Source organism: Balaenoptera borealis (genome assembly GCF_965194805.1).
Source record: "Balaenoptera borealis genome assembly, chromosome: 1".
NCBI classification, from domain to species: Eukaryota; Metazoa; Chordata; class Mammalia; order Artiodactyla; family Balaenopteridae; genus Balaenoptera; species Balaenoptera borealis.
Genome location: NC_138860.1, coordinates 51392239 through 51408631, shown reverse-complemented (window position 1 = coordinate 51408631; position 16393 = coordinate 51392239). Strand labels below are relative to the sequence as shown.

The 16393-nt window shown below is 39.1% G+C and overlaps 1 protein-coding gene and 1 long non-coding RNA gene across 9 annotated transcripts in view; both read left to right on the top strand.

The window, feature by feature from the left end:
- SOAT1 (sterol O-acyltransferase 1) overlaps nucleotides 1–16393 on the top strand; it is a 58098-nt gene that overhangs the window by 25884 nt on the left and 15821 nt on the right. For 7 of the 8 annotated variants that reach the window (XM_082389272.1, XM_082389276.1, XM_082389271.1 and 4 more), the window contains one exon: nucleotides 1361–1419. In XM_082389272.1, coding sequence (XP_082245398.1) covers nucleotides 1361–1419 — 59 coding nt within the window. Of the gene's footprint in view, nucleotides 1–1359; nucleotides 1420–16393 lie in introns of all 8 variants that reach the window. The other variant, XM_082389278.1, reaches the window with a different exon arrangement.
- On the top strand, nucleotides 1426–9031 carry LOC309605735. Its single transcript, XR_014231522.1, has 2 exons — nucleotides 1426–3130; nucleotides 3196–9031. It is a non-coding gene; the product is annotated as an uncharacterized lncRNA (long non-coding RNA).

Here is a 16393-nt window from a genome sequence, read left to right as displayed (position 1 = left end):
CATTCTCACCAGCAATGTAGGAGGGTTTTAATTTCTCCATGTTCTGGTCAAAGCTTTTTTCTCCTCACTTAAAAAACTCTGTTTTGGGACTTCCCTGGTGGCGCAGTGGTTAAGAATCCCCCTGCCAATGCAGGGGATGTGGGTTCGATCCCTGCTGCGGGAAGATCCCACAACTTCTCAGTTGCTCCCAGATCTCCGGAGCAACTGAGCCCGTGGGCCACAACTACTGAGACTGTGCTCTAGAGCCCATGAGTCACAACTACTGAGCCCAGGCACTGCAACTACTGAAGCCTGTGCGCCTAGAGCCTGTGCTCCGCAGCAAGAGAAGCCACCGCAATGAGAAGCCCCGTGCACCACAACGAAGGGTAGCTCCTGCTCACCACAACTAGAGAAAGCCCACACGCAGCAACAAAGACCCAGCGCAAACAAAAAAATTAAAAATTAAAAAAATAGTAAATAATAAACTGTTTTATTTGTACCAAGCTTATAAACATCATTGTTACAAGTGTTTATTAACACTCTCTAATTGTATTACAGAAAAGCTATCACATCCAATCCCTGAAATAATGCTCTTCTCAAAATTTCCTGCTTGTACAACTCTTTTTCTAGCTTTATTGAGATAATTGACACATAACATTGTATTAGCTTAAGGTGTACAATGGCCAACACTTATGTGTTTTTGATTATAGCCATCCTCGTGGGTATGAAGTGATATTTCTTTGTGGTTTTGATTTGCATTTCCCTGATGGCCAGTGATATTGAGCATCTTTTCAGATGGTATTGACCATTTGTATATCTTTTTTGGAGACATGTCTTTTCAGATGCTTAAGTTGGACTATTCATCTTTACCATTGAGTTGTAAGAGTTCTTTACATATTCTGGATGCAGGTTCCAGATCAGATTTGCAAGTTTTTTTCCCCGTTTTGTGTCTTTTTACTTCTTTGGAGCAGAAACTTTTTTTTTTTTTTTTTTTTCAATTTTTGACGAAGTCCGATTTATTTAATTTTTCTATTGTTGCTTGTACATTTTACTACTCATAGTTGCAGGATCCATTCACAGAAACTAATTTCCTGTACTGTCAGAATTTCCTATACTGTCAGCATCCTATGATTAATATAGTTGTAAGTACTGTGTGTACATATAGTAGTTTTGTTTTTTTTCAACTTAGCATTTTTATGTATAAATTTCCTTCTATTTATATTGTCCGTGCTTCATTTTTAAGAGTTGTGTCATGTTTTGTGGTTGTACCATAGTTTACATAGTTGTCATTTTTTGCTTGTTTTTCAACTTCACGATTTAAATAATGCTGATAGGTAACTATCTCCATCAACTTAAAAGTTATACTTTTTTCTTTCCTTAGGTCGGATTGATTTAAAACAGCTGATAGCAAAGAAGATACAGTTGACAGCAGAGGCAGAGGTAAGTAACTCCCTCTTCCAGAAACAAAAATGTAGAGTTTTAGGGTAAAGAGTTTTATTCAGTACAATTTTTAATGCTAAACTGTTTAAAGAGTTATTTACCTTTCTTATCAGTCGAAATGAAACAGGAAAATAAGGTCTGCCATCTCGTCATCCTACATAAGAACCAGATTGTTTTTTGTTTTTTTTCTGTACTATCATCCATCACTCTCATTTTCTGGCTTTTACCGGTAAAACTCAATTTTAGCAAACATGATACAGTTGAATGCTTGTGTAAGTGCTTGTGTAGGTGCTTTATGAAAGTATCTGTCATGTTTCATAGTAAATAATAGGCGTTCAATAAACATTGAATCTGAATTTAGAAGTAGATTCCCTGTTACGGATGTAGAAGAAATAGAAATATCAACTCACAAACAACATCAAGACATTTCAGGGAATTCCTGGCGGTCCAGCAGTTAGGACTCGACGCTTTCACTGCGGTGGCCCGAGTCCAGTCCCTGGTCGGGAAACTAAGATCCTGCAAGCTGTGTGGCGCAGCCAAAAAATAAATAAATAGCAGACATTTCAAGCAGGGCAAACAGTTCTACAAGTTAGAATTCAGCAGTGCCCTCAGGAAATTCTGGAGGACAAAGAACACTTAAAAAAAACAAAAAAAACCTGGGACTTCCCTGGTGGCACAGTGGTTAGGAGTTCTCCTGCCAATGCAGGGGACACAGGTTCCTGCCCTGATCTGGAAGATCCCACATGTCGCGGAGCAACTAAGCCCCGTGTGCCACAGCTACTGAGCCTGCGCTCTACAGCCCACGAGCCACAACTACTGAAGCCTGCACGCCTAGAGCCCGTGCTCCGCAATGGGAGAGGCCACCACAGTGAGAGGCCCGCACACTGCAGTGAGGAGTGACCCCCACGTGCCGCAACTAGAGAGAGCCCGCACGCAGTGACGAGGACCCAACGCAGCCAAAAATAAATAAAGAAAATAAATAATTTTATATTAAAAAAAAAATCTAATACTCTGTGTGCCGAATATAAGTTGACTTCAAATCCAAGCCAGCCTCTCTTTTTCCCAATAAGATCACTTTCAAAATTTCTAAGGTTTCTAAGAGTCTTTGAAATACACCATGTCTATTATTCGTTTTAAAAATTTATTTCGGTAAATGGTTTCCTCCAAGCATATGAATAACTTGTATTAACATAGGCTTAGTGGAAATGCTTGGGTTTTGGAGTCAGACAGACCCACCTCTATAACCTACCTTGTGAACTTAGGCTATTTGCTTATCAGTTTATTCATTCACTGATACTGTTTTGAACACCTTCTACATGTCAGGCTCTGTTACTAGCCCTGGGATACATAACTAATCAAAATAAAAGGCCTTTTCTTCAGGAAGCTCACATTCTAACACAGGAGATTAGTCAGTAAATAATAAACCTGAGAAGCAAATGACTTATATGGTCAAAAATACATAAGTGCTCAGCAAAAGAAAAAAAATTATTGGCCAACTTGAATATATAAACATCCAATGATGTGGATGAAATAGCCCTGTTTTTATTAATTTAGTTACGTATGCATGCATGCATATATGCATTTATATGGAATACTTTAAATTTAGATATTTTTATCCTGTTTCATAAAACAGTATATGCAAGATTGTTTGCATTCACTTTGATATTAGTGTCTTTGTAATTGTGAGAGCTAGTTTTTTGTTTGTTTGTTTGTTTGTTTTTTGTTGTTTTTTTATTTTTTTTTAAACATGAGAGCTAGTTGTTAAGTTATTTCCAGTCCTGGGGTATTTTCACTGTCATTTCGTTTGTTGGAGATCCAGCACTTTTTGAGTCCAGGGATGGTGCTCTCACTAGACATTTTACTACAAGTACCTATTTGCTTAACATTGCGATATCTCCCCCCCTTCCCCCCCCCCCCCAATTCTGGAGGCATATATGTATTTTCTACAATATAAGCACTTTACATTGCTTTATAAAGTGGTATTCAAAAGGTATATTGACTATACTTGAAACTGAGAGTCTAGACTCCTAGTTAATAGTGTGTTACATTTTATTTTTCCTGATTCCATTAGGTTACCTGTGTAAGCCTTTAAAACTACAATGATCCAGGCCATTTCTGGTGAATGTCTTTTCCAGTTACTAATTTGTTATCCCATTATAAGAGATTGAAGACTTGATTATTTGGTAACTTGGACTTCTCTGACAGATAATATATAATTTTGGCTAACAAAAGAAAACTATTTAGTATGTAGGCATATGTGCTACTTTTAAGGGCCCATTCTTGCAAATTTAGTCATTACAATAAAGAAATTTTGTTTTTATGGCTTACCAGAATATTCCTGACCTTTATTCCTCTAGACGGGCTGGACACCTTCCATTCCTTTTCAGATTCCCCTTCTGTTCCTGTTTTGCTCCTTGTCCCCTTCCCAGAAAGAACACAAAGCCCTTACTGTGCTCTGCTTGTGAGGGAAAGTTTCACATTTGTGAAAGCGCAGTCCATCCCTGCTGTCATTGCTATTTATTTTAAAAATCTGAGGTGGGAGGGGAATTTAAAAAAAATATAGCATCAGTAACCCAAAGAGGAAAGGGAATGTGGAATGAGAAGTAAAAGGGGAGGGGAGGGGGGGAATGGAGGGAATGTTTCAAGGATTTAAGTTGAAACTTTGTTTTTAAAGGGAGTATTCTACTTCTCTACTTTATATATTAATCAGTGAATAATATTATATTCTGTAGTTTGGTCAGTTGGAAAGATTTGAAGGAGAGAGAAAGAAATGGATGAAGTAAGGGAATAGAAGCTGAGGGAAAGGTGGAGGTTGGTTTAGCTAGTATTATTTATTACTCTGTGTTGTGCAAGACTTGTTCCCGGTTATTGAAGGAGGGCATGGCTTGAACAGAGGTATGGAGGAAAGAAACTTAAACTGTGTCTTGGAAATTACACTTGATTAGCATCTGTGCCCCTGGTGGAGCATGATAGAAAGAAAAATAAAATTTGGGCTAGATTGTAAGGCATTTTTTTCCTACCTTCATGCCCTTGTTCATGAAGCTCTTTCTACTTGAAATTTCCTTTAACTTCCTACCTTCACCAATTAAAATATTGTATATCCTTCAAATTCTCACTCAAATGCTGCTGCTTCTAAAGTTTTCTAAATACCGCAGCTTGAAATGATGTCCTCCCTTTTATACTTCTAAGGTCTTAGCATATACTCTCTTTGTTATACACTGCTTGTTCTGAATGAATCACCAAAATTCCTTTGGTGAATTTATGGACGATTTGACTTAGGAGTGTTTTAATTGGCAATTTGGTATCTGAAGAGATTGAACATCTTGCCATTATTAATTAATTGCAGTGTTTTTGAGGGAGATACATTAGGAATGCTGTACTGATATCAAAGTTGATGATATAGAGTTTGGAGACAATGAGACCAGACTGGAAGCTACTATAATATTTTAGTGTTCTAGACTGAGTAAATAGAGGCAGGGAGGAGAAGGGAACTACATTTAGAAGTCCTGTTATGGGCTAGGCCTTATACTAGGTAGGTGCTTTATGTATGCAATCTTATTTACTTAAATTATCCCATTCATAACAGTGATGTCTAACTGGTTATGTGTTTTTGTTTGCTTTGTTAATAACATTTACTAATACGAAATGACCATTGAGGTGGCAGGTATGTGAATATTGTTCAGAGCCATGAAATTTACTTGTTCTTTTCCCTTGTGGGATTTTAGAAATAATTTTAGAGACAAATGAAAATAAACAATCTTTCTAATCATTGGTAATTTGGTGTCATGTTCCAACCCAGTTGGACACTCTTACCCTAATGTTTAAAGTAAGAACACTGGACTAGTTATCTCCGGGGTACCCTTCAGCTCTAACAGTCTGTGTCATCATTGTGTAGCTAACTTAAACTTTTGCTCCTAATTCTCTACTTCCTGTTGTAAAGGGAATAGATAGACTATAGCTCTTACTGGGCAACTCTTTCGGCTCCATGGCACTAGAGTTGTCAGATAAAATACAGTATGCCTAGATAAATTTGAATTTCAGGCAAACCACAGATAGTTTGTTGGTCATCATGCAATATTCGGGACATACCTAGACTAAAAAAGTTAGTTGTTTATCAAATTCAAATTTAACCAACTGTCCTAAATATATATAGTGGGGGGGGGTCTCCTATATTTTTATTTGCTAAATATGGCAACTTACAAAGAATTCAGTGAAAATTTATATATACAGATAGAGGAGCTCCTATTAAGGAGAAAGGTGTGAAGAAGGTTGTCAAGTACTGAGCAAGCTCTTTAGTCCTAAGGGAAGAGAAATGAGAGAGGTGATGACATTAGTGGGTTGAACTGATTGAATTTTTTAAGGTCACTTCTAGGTCTAAATGCTGTCATAAAAAAACTTTGAAGTACTTAATTAAAAAAAAAAATATGGTGCTAGTGGGGTCATACAGCACTATGTATGACCTTTTGAAATCCTTAGAATTGTGTTGTAACAAGCCTTTAAAGATCTTGGAACAGTCCAAGGGAGATTCAAATGATTAGGTTCCAACCAGCTACATCAGAGCTACATTCTCTACATTAGTAGAGAAATTAGCTTTAACATTGTTTTATATTTTTTCTATTGGTTGCAGATACCAGAAACCTACTTTGCCTTATTTAAGCATAAAAGGAAGTGTATTTGAAAGATTAATGTATCTCATAGAATCCTAGGAGAAGTTGAACACGCTCAGGCTTTGGAAAGGATATTTATTTTAATGGCAAGAGTTCAGCTATTTCTGAATTTTTCAGTTAATAAGGTTTCCAGTCACGCTTTCTAAGCTCAGAGTTTCAGGTCTATGAGAGAGAGAATTGAATTTTGTTCAGAAGGGCAGGGCCATATAGTACAGCCCTAACCTGGACACGGGGTGCCTGTCCTCACCTTTGAGGACAGTTTCCAGAGGAAAGTGAGTATGTTGAGAAGAGAAAAGAGGATATCTTTACTATCGATGTTTGTAGAACTTTTATTAATGTACACAATTTTATAGAGGAAATGTTAGGTCTAATGTGAAAATTGAAGGGATGAAAAATTACTTTCTCTTTCTGCTTCTTAAAAATACATATTTATATTTCACTTGCTTCTTATATAGCATTTCTAGTGTTGTTTTTCATATCAGTATCTAGTGCAGTTGCCTAACCATTAAATGAGCGATGTGTAATGAGTACGACTCAAATGGCATGTCTGCAAACGAGGCCTCCTCTTCATGGCTTATCACTTGTTCAAGTAAACTAAAGAAGTTTTTGGATAGTGCCAACTTATTTGATTTGTTGGCAGACTGCTGGAAAGACAAGTCTAAGTGTTTTCTGCCCAGAAATTCTTTGATCATTTGTATAAGTTGAGATTAGCTTGTGCCGTAATAGCAACGCAAGATGAACACAAATAATTGTGGCTTAAACAAGATAGAAGTGCATTTTCCTCTTGTGTCAATGATCCAGAGGTGAGAGGTCCACAGCTGGTATGGTGACTCTGGTCCTCAGCGACTCCTCCTTCTGCCTCCCCGCCTCACCATTTGTAGGCTGTGATTTGTCTTCTCATTGTCCAAGTGGCTTCAGCCATTTCATCTGAGTTTCAAAGAGCAGAATTGATGTAGGGGAAGAAAGGCGGCAAGGAACAGGTGCCAGCTGTCTGTTAAGGAAGTTTTTCTGGAGGTTTTGTCAAACCGATTCTGCCTGTATCTCATTGGCAAGAACTTAGTCACCTGGCCACACCTAGGTGCAAAGGGAGACTGGGAAATTTATTTATTCTGGGCATTTAGGTGCCCAGGTAAAAATTAGGGGTTCTAGTACTAAGGAAGGGGGTGGGAAATGATAGGTTGACAATTAACAGTCACTATAATAACTATCCAATTATCCATTGTAGTTTACTACCCCTGATCTTCTGGTCAAATCTTACCTTCTTTTGGCTGTGTAAGTGTGACTACATTCTTCTGTTTCCCTTTCTGCCTTTCCTCATTTTACTTAAATACATAAATAAATATATTAGTCTCTAGTCTGCTTTGATAAACTTTGGGAAGGTCAGTTCATTGTTCTTTATGATTTCATCACTTATTTACAAAATGAAGAAATGTACCTGCCGCATTCCCCCTTAGGAATGTTCAGTAATTTAGTTCCATGAACAACACTTACTTGGTTCCTTTGTCTGTCAGGCACTACAGTAGGTGCTGAGATTTTGAAGACGTCGTTTCTGTTCTCATGCTAGCCGAGAATACTATCTACAAAATGGATAAGCAAGAGGAACAGCAATTGAGTTAGATACCTTTAAATTGTTCATTGAAAGCTCTTAGGTGATGTCACTGTACGTTGGTATTCTTGGTAAGAAACTACATGATTTTAGAGCTCTATTGAAGATCTTACAGGTGATGGTTACTCTCTGTTTTGTAATGTCTCTGGAAACAAGAAAACACTGTGCTGTGTAGTGTAATTCACTTGGCAGCTTTTTTTTTCCATAGTGCCAAAGATCAGTGACAGATTAGATAAGGTACCTTCTTTTAGAAAAAAAGTGCAAGGTTTAAAAGATTTTATTTTAATGTTTTGATACCATATCACAACAGGAGGATTGTTTGAAGAACAGGAGGAATATATTTTCTTAATTAGTGTAGTTTTTTTTTTTCTGATTATAGAAGTAATATAGGCTCATTGCAGAAAATTTATGAGACAAAGTATAAAAAGGAAACACTTACCACCCATATGCCCACCACTTGGAGATAATATTTTGGTTTATTTTCTCCAGTAATTTGTTTTCCTTCTTATATTGTATGCACAGATCCAAGTAGACACATGCAGGCATCTGTGTCAGATACATTAGCAAAATCAGCATCCATTTATATATTCAGTTGTATATTTTTCTTAACATCATTTTGTGGCTTTTTTTGTGTTAAAATATTCTTTGAAAATGTGATTTTTAAAAAATTATTTCATGATAGTCATTTGTACGGATGCATCATTTGGTAACTACTGGGAATGTAATATTTTTACTCCTTTCTTGTTTTCTAGCATTTAATAATGGCTAATGAAGTGAAGGAGGTAGGCAGTGATGATAAGAAACTGTAATATATACCATTTGGATAGTTAAGATGCAGGAGCTACCTAAGTAGATTAAGGTAAATAAATGTGTTTCAGCTCAGTTTAGACTGATAACAATATGATATCAAGAATATTGTAGTCTAACTTAAATTGGGAAATAGCCCAGGATGAATTTTATTTTAAATAAAAAGGGATTAAAATTCAGAGCTCTAATTTGATTAGTTTCTGGTTTATCTTGAACCTTTGGCTTCCTGTATTAAGGATTATGTAATAGTTACACTCAAGACTTTTTTTGACTATGTAGGAGGAATTTATTACAATGCACCATTTAGGACTTTAAACCTCTTCTACACGGATGCCTTCAGATGAAATGTTTGTAACAGAACTAAGCTAAACAACACCTGTTTACTGGATTACCTACCATTTTCAGGCTACATGTATGTACATCATTGACATTTTAGGTTTTACTCTTTTGGCTTATGGCGCTAATCATATAGAAGCTATTTTATATAAAGTACAGTGGAAAGCAATATAATATAATGCGAACTCTGAGGTCAGATAGACTGGAGTTCTGATCCTAGTTCTATAGCCTACAAGTGGTGACCTTGGGTAAGTCACATCACTTGACTTGTTCACGCTTAGATCTCTCATATGTAAAATAGGAATTCTATTGCCTACTTCAAAGACTGTTTTAAGACTAGAAATAATATTTAAAAGCCCCTAAGAGAGTATCTAGCATAAAGCAGTCATTCAGTTATTAACAGCCATTATCAACAATAACAACAGTAGTGATTTTTAGTTCCTTTCCCTTTATAGTTTCCACAAAGAAGTCAGGGCTATGTAGTTTTGTTTTGTTTTAGATATCTACTTTCTGCTTTATAACAGATATCGAATAAAGCAAGCAGTGGTATGAGTAGGGGTTTCGGGGGCAGGAGTTGATATCAAAAGCTGTCTGGAAATATATTTAACACATACAGTCTTGGCAGTTGTTTTGCTGAGAGGTGACTGTAGAGTGGTTAACAAATAGACATGGTTTTAAAGTCAGGTGGGGGAGGTGGACATTAAGACACCAAAAAATAGAAATATTAAGCATTTTAGATTAAGTGCAATGATGGAAAAGAATAAGATGCAATATACGTTAGAGTGAATTGTTAGGGGAGCCCTCTCTTGGGGATTCAATTTAAACGCTGTATTACCTGTTCTGTTGTGTTACTTGCTTTGCCCGAAAAGGTCAGGTTTCTGGTTCCATGCCACTGTGAGGTTAAAAGATTCTCTGTGCAAAGCCAGGTGGTGAATCAGAGAAACAAGTAATTCATGAACTAGTGATATGACCTTGTGAAGTCAGAGTATAATTTTTATTTCTTAATTTTTTTTATTTACTAGATCACCAGTTTATTATAAAAGGATATAATAGCTCAGGAACAGCCAGGTGGAAGAGGTGCACAGGGCAAGTATGGGGAAAGGGTGCGGAGCTTCCATGCTCTCTGAGTGAGCCATTCTCCCTGCGTCACCATGGGTTCACCAACCTGGAAGTTCCAGAGTATAATATTTTATACTCTCTACTCAGAGTATACATGTTTATTTTGTGTTTCTTTCTCTCAACCTACTTTAAAAATTTTTCATGCCTCTGTAAGGGTTACTTTATCCGTAAACGACCCTGCTCTTTTCTCATTTTAAGACTCAGTCCAAAGTAATCTCTGTTTGGAAGGCTTTTTAGAAGCGTTCTCTTTCTGAAGTGCAAATCTGAATATGTTTATAAACCTTGCGCTTAAAACACATTGGTTTTCAGTTGCCCTTAGGATAAAATGAAAAATTCTTAAAATGGGGGAATTCCCTGGTGGTCCAGTGGTTAGGACTCCTCCTTGCTTTCACTGCTGAGGGCCCAGGTTCAATCCCTGATTGGGGGAACTTCCCTGGTGGTCAGGTGGGTAAGACTCTATGCTCCCAATGCAGGGGTCCCGGGTTCAATCCCTGGTCGGGGAACTAGATCCCACATGCATGCCACAGCTAAGGAGTCCGCATGCTGCAACTGAAGATCCCGTGTGCCGCAACTGAGACACAGCGCGGCCTAAATAAATAAATAAATAAATAAATCCCCGGTTAGGGAACTAAGATCCCACAAGCCGAGTGACGTGGCAAAAAACAAACAAACAAACAAAAACCTTAAAACATCTGTCATGAACTATAGACCCTATTTGTTTCTCCAGCCTCGTCTCTGATCACTCGTGCGTGCCTTCACTGCGTTCCAACCGTAGAATCTTTGCTTCTTGGTGGTTGTTCCCCATTCTTAGAATCTTAGAGGTTGTCTCCTTTAACTGCTTGTTTTAAAAATGAGGTTCTTTGATAGATTATCTAAGCACCTTGCTTTTCTAGTTTCTAGTTAACTGCCTGCCTCCTTCCTTCTGTTTTCCTTCTGTCCATCTGTTGTGCTGGGACAATCATATAGTCCATGGGCTGGGTGAAGTTAATGTTAATAGAGATGAGATTGAGAAGATAAGTAAATTAGAAAGCCTATAAGCTTGTCTCCTTTTCAGGTTACTGATAGACATTTTTAGACAGATTTATTGTGGTCACGTTTTGAAGTGCTAATTAACACAAGTTTCATGAAATAGAAGAACTCAGAAAAAGGCAGAAGTGGAGCACTTCTTGTACTGTGCTTCCGTATATTCCCTCTTACAAAGGGATTGACAGTAATAAGCAGTCACTCTTTATTTCTATCAGTACTTGGATACATGAAAGGAGGAGGTTAAGGAAACTTAATAGTGTCCACAATAGAGTTCTTCCTTGTGTCCCAGTGGCAGCAGCTTCAATCAACTTTAATTCCTCAGAGAAAGAGGACAAAGGCATCGTTGATGAAAAAAATTAGTAAGTCCTTCTAAGAAAGAAGTGGACAATCTTATTCACGCCAAATTGAGGATTATAACCTGGGAACAGCCTCTCAGAAATTTCCAAGAACTGTTCTGCCTATGAGAGGTCATAGACAGTTATATTAAGTTTTTGAGATAGAGGGCTGTACATTAAATAACAGATTATTGACAGTTGACACAATCCAGATCTAGAGGTACAAAGCAGGTAGTAGGTCATGGTCTTTGGGGCCCCTTACAAGATTAAGAAGGAAGGTTATCTCCTAAGGAGTTGTGACCCTTGATGAGATTAAGAAAGAATGTTATCTGCTAAGGAGGTTTGGTTAATGCACATGCACAATACACACTAAAGGGGGGAGGGAGGAGGTCCAAACAGGCAAAGGAAAATATTATGTTTAAATCTTTCTCGTCTTGCCATAAAATGTGAATTTTATATCATCAGCATTAAGAAATGCCTTCATGCTGTTGTTGTCAAACCCAAGTTTGTGTGCCTGGTGCAGTGTGAAACCAAACAACCAAAACATCAGAGTTTGGAGCAGAGAAAAGTTATTGCAAGGACCAAGCAAGTGTTACCCGAAAAACTGGGTTCACTTCTTGGTGGGTGTCAAGCCAAAAGACACAACCAAGGCAAAGAGTGGGAGAAGGATTTATTACTTGGAGAACACTGGGGATCTTTCCCAAAGCATTGTCTCCCCAACAGCAAAATTGGGGAAGTTTTAAGCCAAGGGTACATGCATATTCATGGAGGGGCTTGAGCTGAGAAACATAGAATTGGGCCGAAAGTCCACAGAGTCTAAGCTTTCCTCCACCCGTGTGAGGGCCTTAGTTCCTGCTGAACTCAAAGGTATTATGTATATCCCTTGAGGAGGAACTAGGACTATTGTTTCTTAACTCCTTTTCCTTTGTTCTGCATTCCCTTACTTCCCTTAAGATCATTAATTATGAGATCTGTTCAAGGGCAAGCATTGTGACCAGGCTTAGATCACAGTATTACTTAGGCCAAAAATGGCTTCTCATATGTCAAGAAAGCCATGCCTAGTGTTCTTTCTCTGGGGACCCCCTACCCTATTTGCTTACACAAGGAGAATGAGTGGCTCATGCTCAGAAGACATGAACTCTGGGTGGTTTTCAGGGAAGAGTTTTTAAAGGCAACATTTGGGGTGGCGGCTGTAGGGTGTATGACTTTCTTCTGATTGGTTGCTGGTGAGGTAACAGTGTGCTGTTCCAGGAATCTCAAATCAACCTTCTGGGTGAGACCAGTCTGGGGTCTGAGCCTGCAGTTCCCATCTTCCACCTGGAATTGTTCCTGTAGAACAATTCGAAGATATGTATCAGATTGTTATGTATATCCCTTGAGGAGGAACTAGGACTCTGTTTTATTGTTGAACTATCTTTCTTGACTGCTTTTCCTTTGTTTCTGCATTCCCTAATTAGTAACTGCATGAATCTGCCCTTTAGAACTCTGGGAAGGTCTAGGAGGCTCAAGCTTTTTTCCTACAAACAAGAAACAGGAAACACAGAAAGGCTTTTATACCTGGAAGGGCCATGCAGGCTCCTGCTCAGTTTCACTGTCCACTGAAAGAACAACTCAAAAGGTAAAAGTTGTGAGTTAAGTTTTTATTCAGGAACCTTATTCAGGGACCTCATAGCCCAAGAAATAGCCTCTTAGTGGCTCTGAGGAGACTGTTCAAAAGAGGCAGGAGAGGGCTTCCCTGGTGGCGCAGTGGTTGAAAGTCTGCCTGCCGATGCAGGAGACACGGGTTCGAGCCCTGGTCTGGGAAGATCCCACATGCCGCGGAGCAACTAGGCCCGTGCGTCACAACTACTGAGCCTGCGCGTCTGGAGCCTGTGCTCCGCAACAAGAGAGGCCGCGATGGTGAGAGGCCCGCGCACCGCAATGAAGAGTGGCCCCCGGTCGCCGCAACTAGAGAAAGCCCTCGCACAGAAACGAAGACCCAACACAGCCAAAAATAAATAAAAATTAATTAATTAATTAATTAATAATAATAAAAGAGGCAGGAGAGGAGCCAGGATATATATGAGATTTTTGCCTGGGAAAAACATGTAGTCAAGCATAGGAGGATTACTGCTAATCACAAAGAATAGACATCTCAAATTAATGATTTTAGTACTTTTCTATGTACAGGAAGATACAAGAATCTGGGGCCATTTGAAAATTTTCCTTAGATGTGCAATTTACTGTCTAGGGGTCAGTATATCCAAAGCATGGAATGCTTCCTTGTTTTCTCCATCCTGAATTCCCCTCAAGGGTGGGTGACTGCAGTGGCAGGGGTTTGATCCTTGTAGAACTGGAATGGTGGGCAACATTCTTTGCTTACAGTAGGAGTTTTGGAGTATGGGGAGAAAAAGAAGGGGAAAAGAGAATGGTTTGATTGATGAGGAGGGTGAGGATAAGGAGGTTGCTGTAGGCTGTGGAAATTGCAAGTTTTGGGGCATGTACGGCAATGGCTCATCTGTGGGCGAGTAGTAAGGCACGAGCTTGTGCCGTGAGAAGTTGAGTATTTTTCATTTGAGTTGGGTAGATAAATATCAGCTTTTACTGATATTTTTATAACATTCATTATGGCTTGTTTTTTTCCCATGCTTCTGGTCTACTTAACCCGATACTTAATTGGGAAGGGTGCTAGTTCCAGAGTATGAGGAATCCTAGTTAAAAGATTCCAGGCTTCTTTTTTAATGTTGAATAAAATTTCAATGCACTAATGTGAATAGTGGGTAAAGTGTTAAGACCTTACATGGTTTCACCCCTCTCCTGCCACCCTCCCCTTCTTTTCTGACCTCAACTCTTATCACTCTCTTGCTTCAACTATAATGTCCTGTTTCCTTGCTATTACTCAAACATTTCAAGGGTGTTCCTGCCTCAGGGCTTTTTACCCTTAACGCTTTCTTTCTTCTGGTACTTTTCCCACAGGTATTGACTAACTTGCCCTCTTACATTCTTCAGATCTTATCAAACGTCATCTTATTTTTGAGGCTTTCTCTGACCTCTCTATGAAAAATAGCACCCTCTTTCCCCCAGTCCCTTCTCTTCCTTTCTTTCCCTAACACCATCTGGCATACTGTATGTCCTGTTTACCCCCACTGGAGTTTTAAGTTCCATGAGGGCAGGCACTAGGTTTTGTTCATTGTTGGATCTCCAGTGCCTGCAGCAGTGCCCAGAACTACACCTAGCACTTAGTGGAATGAACGAATTCTTTCCCTTCTTCTCTTTTAGTGTATTTCTACGTGAGACAGCGTTTTTGTACCTGAAAAATACCTTCATTTATTAAGCAGTCCAATGCTAGAACTTAATGAGAAAATAGCCCACCCCCCGCTCCTTTTTTTGTTTGAGTGTCACTTTTTTGGGTGTTTGTTTTGTTTTTGGTTAGGGAAGCACTGTAACAGGGAAGAGCCAGTTTTGACTCCACATTGGATCTGTTTCTTTTACTTTAACCTTTGCTTTTCGTTGCTTTTGTTATTATACATAATGGCCTGACTCAGGGAACCCTGCCCCTCTGCCTGAATGTTAAACTAAAGTTCCTCTGTTCAGCTCTTAGGGAGACAATCTGACCCTGCCCACCTGTAAATGGCTACAGAAAAGAAGAAATTAACACATCCCCTCCTTTTTTGCAAGATAAATGGCCTTATTACTTTACTTCCTCACCTCCTCCTCCTTACTTTTCTATGAAAGAAACTGGCATCCAGACCCCGATAAGATGGTTTTTTGGAAACCCTAGTCCTCCCATCTTCTTGGTCTGCCAGCTTTCCGAATAAAGTCGTATTCTTTGCCTCAACACCTCCTCTCCCGATTTATTGGCCTGTTGTGCGGTAAGCAGAGCGAGCTTGGACTCGGTAGCAGCATCATGCCTATTGAAAAATTTCAGAATGAAGATGGGCATATAATTGAAACGAGCAAAAGGAACTAAAATAAAATACTATTTGATAACCTTAATATGAACAAATAATTTTATAAAACTCTTTATTTCTTCCAGGGAACATAGGTTCTATATGTTTTTGTCCTTAAAACCGGGCAGCATCATTCACATTTTCTGTTTGGCTAATACTTTCCTCTCTTGGGTTTTCATCATATTGTCTCCTCCTCCCACTTTTCAGTTAATCTTAAGTCCTACTTACTGAGATCCTTAAAGGTTTCAGCTTGACATCCAGCTCAAAAAAGGCATTTCCAGTCATCTCCGGTTTGCTTTCTTTGCTAAACCTTTATATGTTCTTTGAGTCTTTTCATTAATGGTTCTATTTCTCAGGTGACATTTAGGTAGTCTACTGTGTATTGTTCATATGTGTATATCTCGTATTTTTCATCTCCATCAGCTATTGTTACTGAACAAGGTTTGTGTGCCTGACACACAGTGAGGCCAAATAAACTGAAACATCGGAGTTTGTGTTACCGAGTCCAGGCTCACTCTGCTCGCCGCACAGCAGGGCAATAAATCAAGGAGACGAGGTGTTGAGGCAAGGAATAGCGACTTTATTCGGAAAGCCAGCAGACCGAGAAGATGGCGGACTAGGGTCCGCCCCCCCCCCCCCCCCCACCAAAACCATCTTATTCAGGGTCTGGATGCCAGTTTCTTTTATAGAAGAGATGGGGAGGAGGTGAGGAAGTAAAGAAAAGGCCATTTATCTTGAGGAGGGGATGTGTTAATTTTGTCTTTTCTGCAGCCATTCACAGGTGGGCAGGGTCAGAATGTTTCTCTGTGAGCTGAACAAAGGCCTTTTAGTTTAACAGACAGAGGGACGGGGGTTCCCGGTGGCAGGCCATTATGTGTGCTTACAACTATAGACAGTGATTATAATAACAAAAGCAACGAAACGCAAAGGTTAAAGTAAAAGAAACAGATCCAACTTGGAGTCACAGTTGGCTCTTCCTTGTTACAGTTTGGGGGTAGAAGTTTTTATAGGCAAAATTTGGGGTGAGGGCTGTAGGGTGTATGGCTTCCTTCTGATTGGTTGGTGGTGAGGTAACAGGGCAGTGCTCCAGGAATCTTGCACTCAGCCTAAAGTTGCCATCCTCCATCTGGGTGGGGGCCTTTGTTGTGC